The 16,595-nt window shown below is 42.4% G+C and overlaps 1 protein-coding gene across 3 annotated transcripts in view; it reads left to right on the top strand.

Moving 5' to 3' along the window:
• The window catches only part of LOC147740917 (membrane-spanning 4-domains subfamily A member 8-like), a 244,366-nt gene that overhangs the window by 204,980 nt on the left and 22,791 nt on the right, over positions 1-16,595 (top strand). For all 3 annotated transcript variants that reach the window (XM_086952198.1, XM_086952199.1, XM_086952200.1), the window contains one exon: positions 13,198-13,254. In XM_086952198.1, coding sequence (XP_086808324.1) covers positions 13,198-13,254 — 57 coding nt within the window. The remainder of the gene's footprint in view (positions 1-13,197; positions 13,255-16,595) is intronic.

Genomic DNA, 16,595 nt, shown 5'->3' on the forward strand with positions numbered 1-16,595 from the left:
TATATATATATATATATATTTGTAAATATATATATCTGGACAACCTATTCATTGTGTGGCAAGGGGCAATAAATACGGCAGAAAGATACATTGAAATCTTGAATAACAATGAATACAATCTGCACCTCTCAGGTTCCATTAGCCCGGTGGCAGCGGACTATTTGGACCTGAGGGTGTTCATTGATAACTGTAAAATCCAGACTGCACTTTTAGAAAAGAAACTGCTGGCAATTCCATCTTGTTCGCCAGCAGTAGCCACCCACCTCAGTTGGTGAAAAGCATACCCTATAGGGAACTGCTAAAACTACACAGAAACAGCTCGAGGGATCAGGATTTTGAGGCGGCTGCCTCAGATTGCCTCGCTCGTTTTAGTCTTAGAGGGTATGATGACGGGCTGTTACAGAGCACCCTTAAAAAAGTCAGAAGGATTCTGAGGAAAGAGCTTCTGAGTAAGAAATCTTTGAATACTGAGACCAGTAAAGAAGGGAAATTTAGAATGGTTATCCCGTACTCCTCTGGGGCAACCCATTTGAGAGCCATGTTGAGGAAGAACTGGCACATTCTCCTTACGGATAATGCACTGAAGGACGATTTACGACCATACCCCTTAGTGACCTTCAGAAGAGCAAGATCGTTGAGGGATATATTGGTGAGAAGCCATCTAGATAAACCCATAATCAAAACAAACACCCTGAGGGCTACAAGGGGTTTTTATCCCTGTGGCCGCTGCAAGGCTTGTGCAGCAAGTAGAAGAGTCCTCACCTATGACATACAGGATACAGGCAGATCTGTTAAGATCCTGAAGTTTATTACCTGCAGTATCTACTATGCTGTATATTGCTTGGTCTGCCCGTGTGGCGTACGCTACGTTGGGAGCACGATCAACCAACTAAAGATGCGAATACTTGAGCATCTTCGGGCCATTGATAAAGCCGACCCGGCATACCCGGTGGCCCGGCATTTCGCAGGACAGAAACAAACTGCAGTTTTTTATCGTTTGGACTCTGTACCACAAAATGCCAGGGGAGGGGACCACTTGAGGCGACTGAGGAGGCTTGAATCCAGATATATTATCGATCTGTCAACCAAATATCCCAGAGGCTTAAATAGCGGTGAGGAGATGGCAGTGCACCTAGGGAAATGACTAGAAATTACAGAATGTAAACATGAATGGTTTGACGCTACATGACTCCGCTGTATGAAATACGGATTTCTTTAAAGAGATCCTTTTGTACAATAATTTTCCTTTTGTCTGATGAGTTTCGATAATGGGAATGATCTGATGCATTGTATCAATGAATTAAGTATTGCGTATATATCATTTTGGTAATAGGTTAAATACTGTTGATTCAGAGATATTGATATTAATTGCATGAAATATTGTCTGTTTCACGTGGAACGATAGAGCTTACAATTTGTGTACTAACTTTCGAGGGACAACTGCCGATCCAGGGCTAGATAATTTTGTATTTTCCATTTTGCATTATTTGCATTATTTTATACCCACCGCATCTTAATGAGCCGATCCAAGGTTCAATAATTGTGCTTATATGTGCATTTATAACACACTCTAAGATGGCGTCTCATTTGACACAGAGGGGTAAGTCCCTTGTTTGTTGGTTATTCGAATAAAGACCCATTGAAACCTGCCATCCTCTAGAGTGCTGTTTTTCCAGTTGGAGTTATAGGAAATTTGAGCGTATATATATATATATATATATATATATATATATATATATATATATATATATATATATATATATATATATATATATATATATATATTCAATGAAAAAAACATTGGTTATAGAACATATATAGTTAGGAATTTGCATTTACAAAACCTTATTTTACTCGCATAAAACCATTGAAATTCCATATATAGTTAGATGCGCTAACTATATATCGCGCACCCGCAATCCACTGCTGATGATGTCACATATTACATCATTCATGACATGGTCAGTGACATCACTGATGACATCACTGATAACAACTCAAATGACATCACTGATGACATCTCAAATGACATCACTGATGACATCACTGATGACAACTCAAATGACATCACCGACAACATCACAGATGACATCATTCATGTGTTAATACGATGAACCTCTACAGACTCTGATATATCCTTAGATACACTCAGTGAAAACAGACACTCACAGATTGTCACTCATCCATGGAGTTACTCATACACCTAGACAGTCATGCAAAGAATCAATCACACCTCCAATTCCTCAACTATACAGTTATACACACCTTACTTATTGAAACATATTCTAACACATATTTACTCTCTTATATAATCCCTAATAAAAGTTCACAATGATCCATACAGCCACTCACACATTCACTGGCTCTAATGCACAGTTATTTATATATGTTAACTCTCACATGTACTGTGTTTTACATATGTACTTACTTTGACATGTAGCACTGAGATATCCATTCACTCACCAATACACTCATGCACACAGTCAACCGCCCATACAGCTGTTTCCACATGCACTTTTGAAACCATACATCTAGTGAATCAACTGCTCACACATCTATGCACAGAGTCACACACCTCCCAGCCACTCACACATATACTCAGTCTCCCATACAAATACTTGAGCAACCAATCAATAACCCATATAGTTATTCATATAGCTACTGATCAACACATGCAGCAGTTTACAGAACAACAGATATAATGATGCACAAATTAATACAGTTTAATCACTAACCCATGCACTCAGTGAGACACATTTAATCACTCCCTCATACAATCAGTCATGCACCTACTAAATCCTTCATCCAGACATTTATACATCCACTCATTCTTCAATATGTAAGACATATTTTAACTTTACAGAAACATACAGTCACTGGATGTTGTGATCAGTGATGTCATCAGTGATGTCACTGACCATGTCATGAATGATGTAATATGTGACATCATCAGCAGTGGATTGCGGGTGCGCGATATATAGTTAGCGCATCTAACTATATATGGAATTTCAATGGTTTTATGCGAGTAAAATAAGGTTTTGTAAATGCAAATTCCTAACTATATATGGACTATAACCTATGGTTTTTTCTGTGAATTTCAATGGTTTTTTAATAGCAAATATCAAAAGCTGTCAAATGTCAAGTACGTGATAGGTAAAAACGTTTTCGTGTTTATGCACGCTGATGTGCTTTGAACGCTGCCCCCCCTCCCCTCTTTTCTCTTAGTAGTACTCTCTCTTTGCAGATAGTGAACGGTACTTAACGCAGACCTTTGCCCCCGTTGTAATCCGTCGTACCTGCTTGTCTCTCCATTTGATTGATTGTTATCCAAGCATTTACTGTTTTAAAATTGGTTCTCTTTGGATGATTCTCTATTTACAAACAAGCACAAAGTCGCAATACTCTGTTTAGTCTTTGCAGATAGTGAAAAATCGTGTAAAAAAATAAAAGTAATCGAGCAAAATCAGTAGACCACTAATTCGATCTCTTTTTGACCTCGATAAAATACAAACATTAGGAACAACCCTTCATGAGAAATACGAAAATAGTGAAATGAACTGAGCTCCACACCATGAGGGCTGCAAGACAGCTCGACTCCGCCACCCACCCCGCCCAAAATAACGACAAACCCTATGCAAATATTATAAATATAGACAACACACCAGCAAAGAAACAGGGTAAAACATTTTATTAAATAACTATTTACATAACTATTTTATACTTTTTATTGCCCGATCCGGCTAGCTCAATCGATCGAGCATGAAACTCATGCACTGATAGCAAGCGTTGAGAGTTTGTAGAACGATGGCTTCAGATTTTCCACATACGGTGTAGTGGCGCGAACTGGGAGGGGGCGTTTGGATCCTGCCCCTTCCCCAAATAAGATTTTCATACGTGAATGTTCGTTCATGCTTTTTGTCCCTGAGTTGCTTCGATGTCACTGCCTTACACAAATGGCATAAGTCCTGGATGTTGAGTGCCATACTTCAGAGTTCTAAGCAGCGCTTGTAACACTGTTTAAACCTTATTTGCACCTGCTGCAGCTTCACTATTCAAAGTAAGTAGGGTCCGTTTGTGGACCTGACTGCATTGGAAAACAATGTGATACGGTGCCTCCCTAAACCGCTTGACGGAGGCCCCCGAGGTGCGGTGAGATGGCGCGGACTGAGAGGGGGCGCTTGGCTCCTGCCCCCTCCCCAAGTCGTGTTGCCCTGATGTCGCCTAAGATCGCCCCCGACATAGGCGGCCGGCTCCCGGGGTCCAGCGGAATTTTTTCCCTTTTGATGACTCTTCCATTCTGGACCTTGTCCCACAATCCGTTTGACCTGAAGACACGCTGTAGTGAGGCGCCCCTTTACCGTTTTAGTTGCCATTCCGCCCGCTTTTGGTACTCTGTGCCTCTTCCGCCATTCAGCTGTTTACCGCCCGCTCTTGCGACTACAGCGTCTCGCTCACCATGTAGTTGAGTTGCTCCCGCTCTTAAGATTTAACCGAACTTTTTGGACTGCTGAAAGCGGTTGTATTCCGACCGCTGGTTGGTGGAGACATTTTGACTATATTCTGGACCTGCGTTGTCGCGTAATGCGTCATATGACGCGCCGCGTTAGCGCACCCGGAAGTGCTCCGGTGCGCAAGGCGCAGCTTCCCGGAAACGATCCAGAGCGCGCCGCGCAGCGCGTAACGTAAGCATAACAGGTCATGTGACTTGTTAATACAACTTTTCATTGGTTCATTTTACTTTTGTTTTCCTAATGATGTAAGACTAGGTCATGTGACCTAAAAATAACACTTTTCATTGGATTAAAACATTTTTTTTCCCAAACGATGAAAGCCCCACCTTGTTTCTGGATGTTTCAGACTGAAGCTGGCGTCACCATGAGAGCACCACCATCTCGTAGCTCCGTTGTGGCCATTCCGCAAGCAATCATGGCAGCCGCTCCCCACCGGAAGCCTGCGGGAGTCGAGGGCCCCCAAGACTTTTGTACAATCTTCAAGGCTGAGGGGACGCTTTCGAGAATGGAACCCAAGCCCTGGCAGACAAGCGTCTGAGTTCCAAGGTGTCCCAGGGCCATTTTACTGGACCAGGCCCAAATCCGAAGAGCCGGCCGCCATTTTAAGAGTCCTGTGGCAGCCGCCTATCGCTGCACCGCAAGAGTGGGAGCAACTCAACTACATGGTGAGCGAGACGCTGTAGCCATAAGAGCGGGCGGTAAACAGCTGAATGGCGGAAAAGGCACAGTGTAGCAAAAGCGGGCGGAATGGCGACTGAAACGATAAGGGGCGCCCCACTACAGCAGACGAGCCTCCGCCATGTGCTTCAAAACTGCATACGTATCTCGTGATATCAAGGTTGGGCAACCAGTACACAACAAGCAGTTACGAGTCCCATTTACACCGGCGCCATTTTGGGCGCGGCCGGGCAGGTCCAGGATCTAGTCAAACATAACAAATGAGGCTGACGTCTCTGAAGCAGTTGACGAACAGCAGGACATAGCAAATAAACATGAAGTCTCTAAAGCTGTTAACTCACTGCAAGACAAAACAAGTGAACCTGAAACCTCTGGAATAATTGTCGCTCAAAAGAACAACACACAAAACTCTGTAGAGCCTGAAGAAAGAAAAACAGAAGGGCACTGTAGTTTCAGACACACTTAACACTAATGACTTAACAAAGATATCATCTGTCTATGAAGCAGTTATCATGTTCACAGAATTGACAAAGAAGTGTGCAGACACCAATGCTATTAAGAAACACAAGGAAATCCCTAACGCATCAGCATTCTCGGAAGAGGTTGACACAGATAACATCTTAAGGAACAAAGAAAGACAAAATAAGGATGAGGAAGTTATCACTTTAGTTTTTTCATCAGCTAGCGACAGCAAGAAACATATTGTAATGGAGATTAGAGAGGCTACGGATGGATAAATAAATTATCAAAAGAAATGGCTACTCCCCCCTTTAGCAGATTAGCTAAATCTTTGCGTAATTTGGGCATAAAAGTTATATTGTTGTTGTTGTTGTTGTTATCGTTATAGTTTCCGGAGAAGTATAATTCACCAATAGTTTTCTTTGTAGATGTTTTTCCATTAACAATCCCAGTTCCATCACCCGCCAAGGATATCACCACTGTTCCCTATGTCATAAAACCTTAGGATGTTCAATAACTGAAACAGCTAATATGGGTTTACTTACAGGGGACATCTTTTGTTCTGTTTTGTAAAGTAAAACTATTGTGAACGCAAGTATTATACATAGTAAGTGTTTAATATAGCATTTGTCAGTCATTGGTTAAGCAGCTAGGACCTGTTCACTCTTGACACCCCAGGTGCTGTGTATGTTGCACTATAGTGCTGCATCAGGAATACGGACAACCCTATTGATGTTGATTTTTCATTATTGATTATTGTAAAGAAATGGCGACTCCCCCCTTTAGCAGATTAGCTAAATGTTTGCGTAATTTAGGCATAAAAGTTATATTATTGTTGTTGTTGTTGTTATCGTTATAGTTCTGGTTAATTTCAAAAAATGTTTAAATATAGTTACAGTTTTTGTTGCGTTCGTTATATTTAAAAGTTAATAAAGTTTTATAATCCTACTTTGTTGGAGTGCTATATATTTTTAAAAAATCGGGTGAATGGGGCCTTGAATCGGGTTATTGTCATGTGTGGGCTTTGCAAGTGTACTGCTACAGGATCGGACATTTCAAACTCAAATGCACGTTCTTTTTCTTTCCTTTCCGAAGCATGGGGCGCAATAGCAGGCAGAGAAAGGGTGATGCACGTGTTGAACACTACCTGGCCTGGCAAGTTGCTGGCAGTGCCCCCCCCGCCCGCTCCTGAAAGAGGGCACACACACACCGCCGCCCCGAGTACTTCACAAATCTTTAAAAGACCATGCGCTTGTTCATGAGGCTTAAATGGTTTATCACCCCTTCTAGAACCCCTGCATCGACCCTCTGACGTTTCCTGGAAGAATTAGCACGTAACACAATACCAAGCCCTGTCAGCTGAAACCCCCGAGGAATCGTGGGGCATATTATCAAGGGGGTTTATTTCCGCTTTTTTGGCTTTAAAAGCCAAAAAAAAGGAGATAAAATTATCTCCCTATTACCAAGCTGTCGCTAACACCAGTTAGTGACAGCTAAAAGGAGATAGCGACCATCTTGGGCCCCGCTTTGCATGTCAGTGATATTTATCACTAATGACATGCAAAGTGGGCGTGCCAAGATGTTAGCGACTGGAAACAGTCCCTAACCATCGCTATCTCCTATTACCAACTTTTGGAGATATTCGCGCTAAGCGCGAATATCTCCAAAAGCTAACACCTGCCCTGAGCAGTTTTTAGCCATGTTATCCAATGGAAGGTGGATAACATGGCTAAGAGCATTTGCTGGATAATGCATGAATATCGCTGACTTTTCAGCGATATTCATGCATTGCGGCCGTTTTTTATCGCATTTGCGATAAACCTTGCTAATAGCAAGGTTTATCTGCGATAAAATTCGCCGATGTGCGGCGATAATTTTTGTCTCTAAACAAGTTAGAGACAAAAATTATCGCTAGTTGTTGGTAATATGCCCCCGGATTTTTCCTTGCAGGAATCGGGAGGCGGAAGACTAGCACAGAAATCAGTAGTCTCACGCCTCAATCGGGAGGGTTGGCATGTATGTAAATGTATGAAGCTTATATAGCGCATGACTTACCCTGGGGCATCTCCGCGCTTGCTTAGGGAACCCGTCGTGGTATTCCCCTGTGAGATAACCCTGGCAGGGTATCCACAAGGTGAAAGCCAGGCATCCCACCGCGAGGGGCCGATGTGGAGATTAAGCAAGCTATTGCCCAGAGTCGCAGAGTGTGAACCCGTGAGTCGAGGAGGCACCGGAGCGAGAATTATCGAGTCCGTGGAATTATTGAGCCCAAGACCCGCCGAGGCGGGGAATTGAACCCTGGTCCAGGGCCGAACTCAAGCTCCAGGTCTGCCGCCTCTAACCCCTGAGCCACACTTCTCACACTTTCTCTACAGCTGGGGCCATAAACTACATCCGCAGGGCTAGGTGATAGCCTGGGTCCGGCCTGGACAATCGGACACAGAGGAAGAGGAGTGTCAGAGGGTGCGGTAGTGAATAGGGTGAAAGGGAGGTGTCGGGCGAGCACAGAGTGTGATTCTCAGGGAAGAGCAGCGCAGATGGGGGGAAGTATATGGCCGATGCATGAGAGAGAGAGCGGGGGTGACCAGTGCGTGGGGGAGATGCTTGCGAGGGTGGGGAGCCGTGCTGAGAATCGACGGTGTGCAGAGAGTGGGTCTGGTCAAGGCATCTAAAATGGCTGCCGTGCACGACAAAATTGTGGCATTGGACAAAAAGGCAAGATGGCGCAGACAATGTTTATTAATAAGGATTCATTTATAACAAAATATTTACTCGCAGTGACAAAATGGTGGTCAACACTTCCTGATTTCCATCGAATCGAACGTTAACAGACGTCACGCAGCAAAAAAAAAAAAAAGCTCACGCACAGCCGCTGGAAGACATGTATCAACATATATGAGCCTCCTCAGCCACCCTCAGAAAACATAAGGGGTCAGGATACATCTCCCGCACCCCCTTATACCTAGTAATTTAATTAAAACGAAACACAAAATGGCGAATTCCCGTTTCGCTACCAGTTTGCGGCCCAGTTCGCGGCCCGGGAAGCGCTTCTACCGTGAAAAATATATATTTTTTTATTTTCCCCACGAGACCCTTTAATAACCCCAACATCATTCCTAGGGGGTCAAGAGAGGTATACCTTGCCCCCTTTCATTAAATTCCCCCTTCGTTTTTCACCTCTTCTTCTCTCTCGATCCTACCGAGAGATAAGATGGCGGCCGCTCCGGACTGTTTAGAATGTTGACAGACACCGGAGAGCCAATCAGCTTTCTGCGCGCAAAGTTCCGTTTCGCGAAAAGTAAGCGAACCGGAGCGCAGCCCGGAGCGCTGTTACAGATATATATCTTGTTTTGAACGTTAATTTCTCAAAAACTACTGGAGCACATATATTGAGACCTAGCAAAGGCACATCGGGCTAACAGTCCCTACAATTTTGCCAAGTTTCGTGCAAATCCATTCAGCCGTTCGAGCTAAAAGTGAGTCCAACCGCCCTATGGAAATTAACATGGGAAAAACGCGTTTTGGGACCCCCCTTTTTTCTCGGCCCCCCCTCGACAAAACCCCCCCAAATTTTCAAGGGCTGCTCAGAAACAAAATGTGCCATTTTCCTGAAAATTTCAGCCGATTCCGTCCACAAACGCCAAAGTTATTAGACATAGAATTTTCAAAAGTTCCATAGAGAATTAATCCTAACTATATATACCTATTGGCGATAGCCAGTAGGTAATATATATATATATATATATATATATATATATATATATATATATATATATATATATATATATACACACACACACAAACACATATATGTACAGGTGCAGGAAAGTATAGATGTATGCCTGAGCCTAGCTCGGAGGCTAGAAAACAATGTGTCTGAGCCATGGTGGCATATACAGGATACTGGAAGTGTCTGTAGTGAACCTGAGAAAACCTCTGTAAGAACAGGTAGGGCAACCCAACAAACACATTATTGAAGTAGAAGGATCTACAGTATACAAAGTGCAAAAAAATGCTCATGTACTTATCTGTGCAGTGTGATCACCCAACCAGTGCCAACAAAGACAGGGTAGGGGAGCCCATTCTGGTGCCTCAGCGATTCATTGCAAGGATCCCTTCTTTTCTACCTGTAATTTAACAAAAATACGTTATAGTTTAAAAAAACGTAAAAAAGGATCAAATCCAATTATTTGTAATGCGCCCTGGAAGGGCCTTGAATTACTTCCCACCCTATTCCGCTACAAACCTAGCAACCCGCTATTAAACTATAAATTACTATTAGCAATCATATAAAAAATTATAAATCACTTAAAATGACAGACTATATTTGAGTATATTATTAACTATTCTACAAGCAATATTGACACATAAAATTAATATATATATTAACTAAAACATATGAAGATAATTAAATGACAATATTTTTACAACTATATTAATTATTGAAAACAATATTAATGACAGAAATATTTTTAACAACAATATTACTTACCTGAAAAAACAATATTCTGACAACGATATTTCTGCATCACAATATTTTTGGAACATAATAATTTTTCCCAATATTTTTGTCTCCCGATATTTACAACTCAATATTTTGACTAAATACCATGACAGACCAACAGGTCCCAAGCACCTCTTAGAACTGCTTGAGAGGCAGGCTTAGCTAAACTGCTTCATGACACAGACTGGACTAAAATACTGGAATACACTCATTAAGTATCTTTGGGGGTCTGGTTTCAAATATATTCAATATTCTAAAGATGGCAGATCTTACACCAATTAAGATCAGCAGAATTCTCCCAGGCTCTGCAGCAGGCTGCCTCGTGTTCATTTCCTAACGCTGACCTCCATCATATCCGGTGGGCTTGACCCTTGCGCTTGACTACTGGTCCAAATATTGCAAAAATTGACCACCACGACTGATCTTTCAATGCCAATCTTACCTGAACGAGTGCCTCTGGGTCTCTTCCCTCACCCTCCACTTGAAAGACTCCTAGACCTCGCCCCGCTCCTTGCTAAGTGATCTATCACAATGCATTGGAAACAGTCCTCTGCTCCTACAGTGAAATGAAATGAAAAATTATATTTATATAGCGCTAAACTACCCGGAGGCCTCGGGTTGGCTACTTGGTTTGGATCAGTGGTCTCCTGGAGCCATGCTGAGAGCGCACTGCTTCACAGGGAGTAACGAGCCGGCCTGAGGGAATATTTAATTGCCCAGATTTGGGACGTGCTCCAAGAGCAATTCAAGGATATCACCAAAGACAATATCCACCCGCTGTGATTGGCACTTGACACAAACATACATTCTCTCTTCCTTTTCTATTATATGGTAATTGTTGGTTATAACCAGTGGTTAATTTATAAAAACATAAGTGCTGGGGCTTTCGTCAGGAGGCAACATGCACAAGCCCATTTCTCCTGCTAATGCCGCCTAAAACTGAACCAACTAATAACCATGAAAGTGGGGAGAGAATGTAATGGCCAGAGCTGGCCCCTTTAGAGCTGGGGAACCAGGTAAAAGTCTCGGCATCGGCTCAACACTATATGATTCTGGGCAAATCATTTACTCTCCCAGCGCCTGCCATAAAGGAATGTGTCCTTAACTGGTGTTCATAAAAAGCCCAGGGTTGATGATTAAGTACCGGGGGTGAGTACCGGAAACCACAGCCTCAAATTAAGCACTGGTTATAACATCCACCAAAGAGACTGAGCTATGATGCTCGGGGGACTTATTTTGTCCATTTTACTTTTGAGTTACAGCAATGACTACCTTCCAATGACAAACATTGCCATCGGAGCATAAATGCATTCATCCTGGCGCATCAAACAGATGGAAGGGGCAGGGTATTAAAAAGTTCACAGTTTGACTTCTTTGTTTAAATAAAGAAACTGTACATAGAATTGTTATATTGCTGATTCTATACACTGTTTAGTTTACTGAGTTGATGCTTCATATGTAACAGTGCATGTACTATGTACGTGCCACATGAATTTCTATGTGCAATTACTGTCCATTTCTTGCGACCAATTCCTAGTGGGTCGCAATTCGACCTAGCTTATGAATATTAATCAGGTAGTTTGCAAATTTTGACTCACTAGAAATTGCAGCCTTCACAGGGTCACTTGCCTGCTGTAATCAGCGAATCACCATGCCTGTGCTAGCTTTTAAATTAAGCAGTTTTTTCAAAATGTAACTTGTTTTCCTTAAAGGAAATCGCAATCTGTTTAAAAACAAAAAAGTGTAAGTTTCATTTTTTAAGAGTAGGCAGTGGTCTATTGGACCAATTCCTACTCTTAAAAATGCTTAGGTTACCTTTCACCGAGGGACCACTTCCTATTTGCGAATGGCTTACCACCTCCTTTGAGAAGGTAGTAAAAGATTGTTTGGTGGTCGTAATTTTATTGCAAAACATTAATACACACCAATATGATTCAGTAGTTTAAGGGACAGCCTAAAAACGGCCCTTCAAAATACCAAACTGGTACAGTGCCACAAACCCAAATTGCAATTTGGTACTTTGTTACTGAATCACAATTTGAGGTTTGTACACAAGAAAAGGCATTTTTGCGACTGAATAAATGCTTCGTACATCATGCCATAAGGTGAATAGTCACCTAGTTTTGATTCCCACATTTAAAATCAAGGGGATGATTTTTTTGTTCTCTGCAATATTTCAGGGTAGCTAGGACTTTGCATAAAGATTGACTTTGTGGGAGTTCAGAGAGATACAATACATAGCTTCCCTGTGCAGCCTCATAAATGAACACATTACCAATTGTATTGTTGTCTGTTGTGTGCAACAACTGCAAGAATGCGATGGGATCCAACTTCCTCCATGAACACTAATTGATTAAAAATGTGAAAAAGACCCTAGCGACTGAGGAGAAATTACAGGTAGCTGGAGAGAAGCTAAAAACAGGGCTCAGGTTCGAGGCCTGTTGACTTTCAGGTATGCAGGGAAACGACATGACTCAGCAAATACGATATTTAATTTAATTCAGCAAGTTGTACACCGACTTAATTTAATAGAATTGTCAATTTCATTAATAGGATTAATGATTGTGTCGGTGCTTACTATTAGTGTAATAATTTGTATTCTTCAGATTTATAAGAGCATAATACGCAATACAATAGAATGCATCAACTAATAACACAATGTGTATGTGTAGTAATTCTGGGGTTTAGACTAAGGCTTTGTTATTGCCCTGCAGAGGTAAGAGATTCTCTGTTAGTCCTTCTCTGACTCCCACCTCCCCAGGAGCCTCACTCAGAAGAAGGGCTGAGAGACAGCTGCCAGTCTTTCTTTTCTCTGAATAGGTCTCAGTTTCCTTTTGGGGCTTAGGAAATCTATCCAGAGTCACCACTAAAATATCTAGGTAATGTGGCATGATGCTGAAGAGTCGCTGGTAGACAGCCACTATTTGAACAACCAGTGATATGTGCTTGTTTTTAATAGATGACTGGAAAATTAGAAATTACTCAGCAGCCACTGACTGATAATTGTTGATTGTTGATATAAGGTATGTTTTCTTCTTCCCTCAGTACTTTATCTCCGGGGGCCTGTCCATCTCGGCCGAGAAAAGGGGAACTCGCTGTTTGGTGAGTAGAGTCTTTGAGCATTGAGCATTGAATATAGTTAGTTGAGTATTTGTATATTTATTACTCTTGACAAACGACACTGCCGGTCCTGATCAGACTCTATTTCCCCCTTCTGCGGACATCAGCACCCCTGCTGCGATTGAAATCACCCCTAAGACTGCAGCCCCGCCTCGCATCGGCTGCCTCCATTGACGTGGACTGGAAGAAATATTTTGCAGCCCTGCCACTCCTGAGTAACTCCTCACAGCAGGTCCAGACACTTAGGCCTAGATGTATCAAGCATTTTGCGAATCGTTAAGGCCGAAATTCTGAGAATTTCGGCCTTAACGAATCGCAAACAGACATTTTGCATCTTTTGGGATGTATGTGAAATTAGCAAAATAAGGAATCGCAAAAAAATTGCAATTCAATATTTTGCTTAAGCATTTAAGGAATCGCAATTTTACAATTCCTTAAATGTCATGTATGAAGCTTTTTTAATTTGCGAATTTAGGTTAAGGAATCGCAAATTAACACCAACTTGAGGTTCGTGTTAATTTGCGAAATCCTTTCAAAAACCAAAATTTGGCAATTTTGAGGGTGGCATGTGACACACATACATGCCCATAGGGCATGTATGTGCGCCATATGCACACACATGTAAGTTTCAGGGGTGCAGCAGGGTGTCCATGAGACACACCTGCATCCTTGCAATAATTCTCAAATTGCGATTAGCAAATTGCAAATTAGCAATTTGAGAATTATTTCACAATCATTCCTATGGGCTTCCTGGCCCACAGGAATGAATGGGAAATTATACCTTATTTGCGAATTCGCAACTTGTGAATTCGCAAATTAGGAATAATAAGGAATCGCAAAAAAATTGCGATTTAAAACATACATCTTATTTTGCGATTTCTTAATAGCGATTCGGTAAAAATCGCTATTAAGAAATCGCAAATAGGAACGATGATACATCTAGGCCATGGTTCCCTGCTTCCGCGTTCCCCGCACTGACTTCTCTGCCACAGTGACAGCAGAGCACTTTTCAAGAATGTTGTAACCATCGTCCTGTTGATGACCTTGAAATAAATAGGTCGAAACGCCATCGACTTCACAATGCCGTTCGTAGCAACCAAAGGGTCATGTTTAAACCATGAAACTGTACCTATAATTGTAAATACCTTTGTTTGACCTCCCATTTTATTCTTCTTCATTGTTTTCTTCGCCGCCTCATGTTGTTCCTTAATGATTTGGGTCACTGCACCGTTCACTCACTACAAAACTTCCAGTGCACATTTGGTTGTATGGTTACTGCAATCTAGTTGTATTATAGTGCTCAACCCTCCCACCTTACTTGGCCTCCCCCATCCTTTTGTCCCTGTCCTATGTGATTGACACACTCTCTACGAACAGTCCCCCTGTATGATATTCCAGTTGAGACATTGTTCTATTGTTATAATACTTACCCGGTCTCAGCTGGGTTAACGGGTGTACTTCTGTTTCTGTTTACTTCATATAATAAATGAGACATCAACTGCTTCCACTGATTTTACCCGTGGAATTTGCACTGAGGAGCTATTACTGCACCCACGTAAAACTAAACCAACCTATTTCAGTAATTCAGAATGTCATATGACTGCTTCATGTGACGTGGACCTATAGAATAAGGCCCTACATACTATAACTTGATATGAGTAGCATGTACCTGCTAATGCTCCTGTAAAACACTACAAGCCAGAATGCTTAGATGTATCAATTAAAGTGTAATTGATTAATTTCCATCAATAAACCTACATTATTTTTTGATGCCTATTTACAGGTAAACATTTTTATTTTTGATGTAGTGACCCTTGTTCAATTTATGTTATAGAATTTCACCTCACAATGCTTGTCTATAAAATATAATGGTTCCCTGGGTTCCTAAAGTACTTTGCATGGCAATGGTTTTCACTTACATGATCAAACATTTTTCCATGATTCAGAACTTTTTAAATATTTTGGCCTGAAATGACCTGTACTGGGCGGTGACTGTCTAACAATGAGCCGGTGGTCGCATCTGCCCTATTATGAGAGGATTGCTGATACAGGCGATCGTAAAGGGCTCTTTTCTAGTGCTGCTTGTGCTGTGGCCCAGAAAAAGGGCTGCAGCACAAGCCGTAGTAGAAAAGGGCACTTTGTGCACATCCCATGCACCATGTGGTGCCTGGCTCACGGTGCATGGATGTGTTTGGGGGCACTACATGGGCCTCAATGGCTACTCAACAGTAGGACCTCCAAAGTCCCTTTTCATCTGCCTTTTCATGACAATGAGACTGCCATTAACAAGCAGTCAGAAAGGGATGTCCTAATCCCTGTGGAAGTGCCCGCGCAGGCGCCTACTCCATTAAGGGGTTAGGAATCTGACTGCCATCCCGATGGGATCTTTGATCCCTTCAATGGAGGTGGTCCTACCCCCAACCTCTGCGGTCTGACCGGCTATATTGTAGTTAAGCGTTCTGACTGATGCCCTGGATGGCAGGCAGACTGCCACTGACGTCCTGTCAGTGGCGGTCCACCCACCATCTAACAAAGGGCCTTTTTTTGAGGAAGGCAACCAATTATTACTTTGACTCCATATTAGGTTGGGCTAGAAAGCAGTCATCTCATGATTATGGTAAGTCATGCCAAGCTGTCCAGACAATAACTCATACCCTCAACATGAGTTGATCATGACAACACTGAGACAAGTCAAATGACACCTTCGATAGCAATATGCATGACTGACTAGGGTGGCACACTACCCAAAGTATTCCGTATAGGTTTCTCACTGGTTGGGTGATGAGAAATCAGCTGAGTGTAACACACTCATTGTGACCATTTCACTAATGATCACGATGATCCAGCTCCTTCCCTATGCTGTGGTACTTATTATTATGGCTCAAAATGGTCTCAACTTCTGCTCTGCCCTACTCTCACACCATAGCCCAATTATTTCTGTACTGAGCACCCACTGAGCATTAATGTTAATAATTTAATGGTTCACTATCATCTAAGCCACCTCTTGGGGCTTCTCCTTTTTTTGAGTTTTTTTTTTGTTTTGGTGTGCCCAGTCCTATGCCTCTATCGCTGGGGGCAGCTGAAGGTGCCCATCCCTCACTGATCCACCAACACCTCATGGGCAGCACCTCTATATGAGGCTGAGGCAGCCAGCACCTTCTCTTTCTCAGTCTGCTCTGCAGGCAGAGATCTCCTTTGTTTGTGTTGGCCACCTGCTTCCCCCAGACATGGGTACGGGAGCAGGGTGGGGCTCACCACTATGGGGGGTGATGACGCTCAGCCTTTTCCTATTGGTCACGGAGGTCGAGGATGAGGTCTATGGC

This window comes from Lissotriton vulgaris, chromosome 1_1 (assembly GCF_964263255.1).
Source record: "Lissotriton vulgaris chromosome 1_1, aLisVul1.2, whole genome shotgun sequence".
In the NCBI taxonomy this organism is placed as follows: Eukaryota; Metazoa; Chordata; class Amphibia; order Caudata; family Salamandridae; genus Lissotriton; species Lissotriton vulgaris.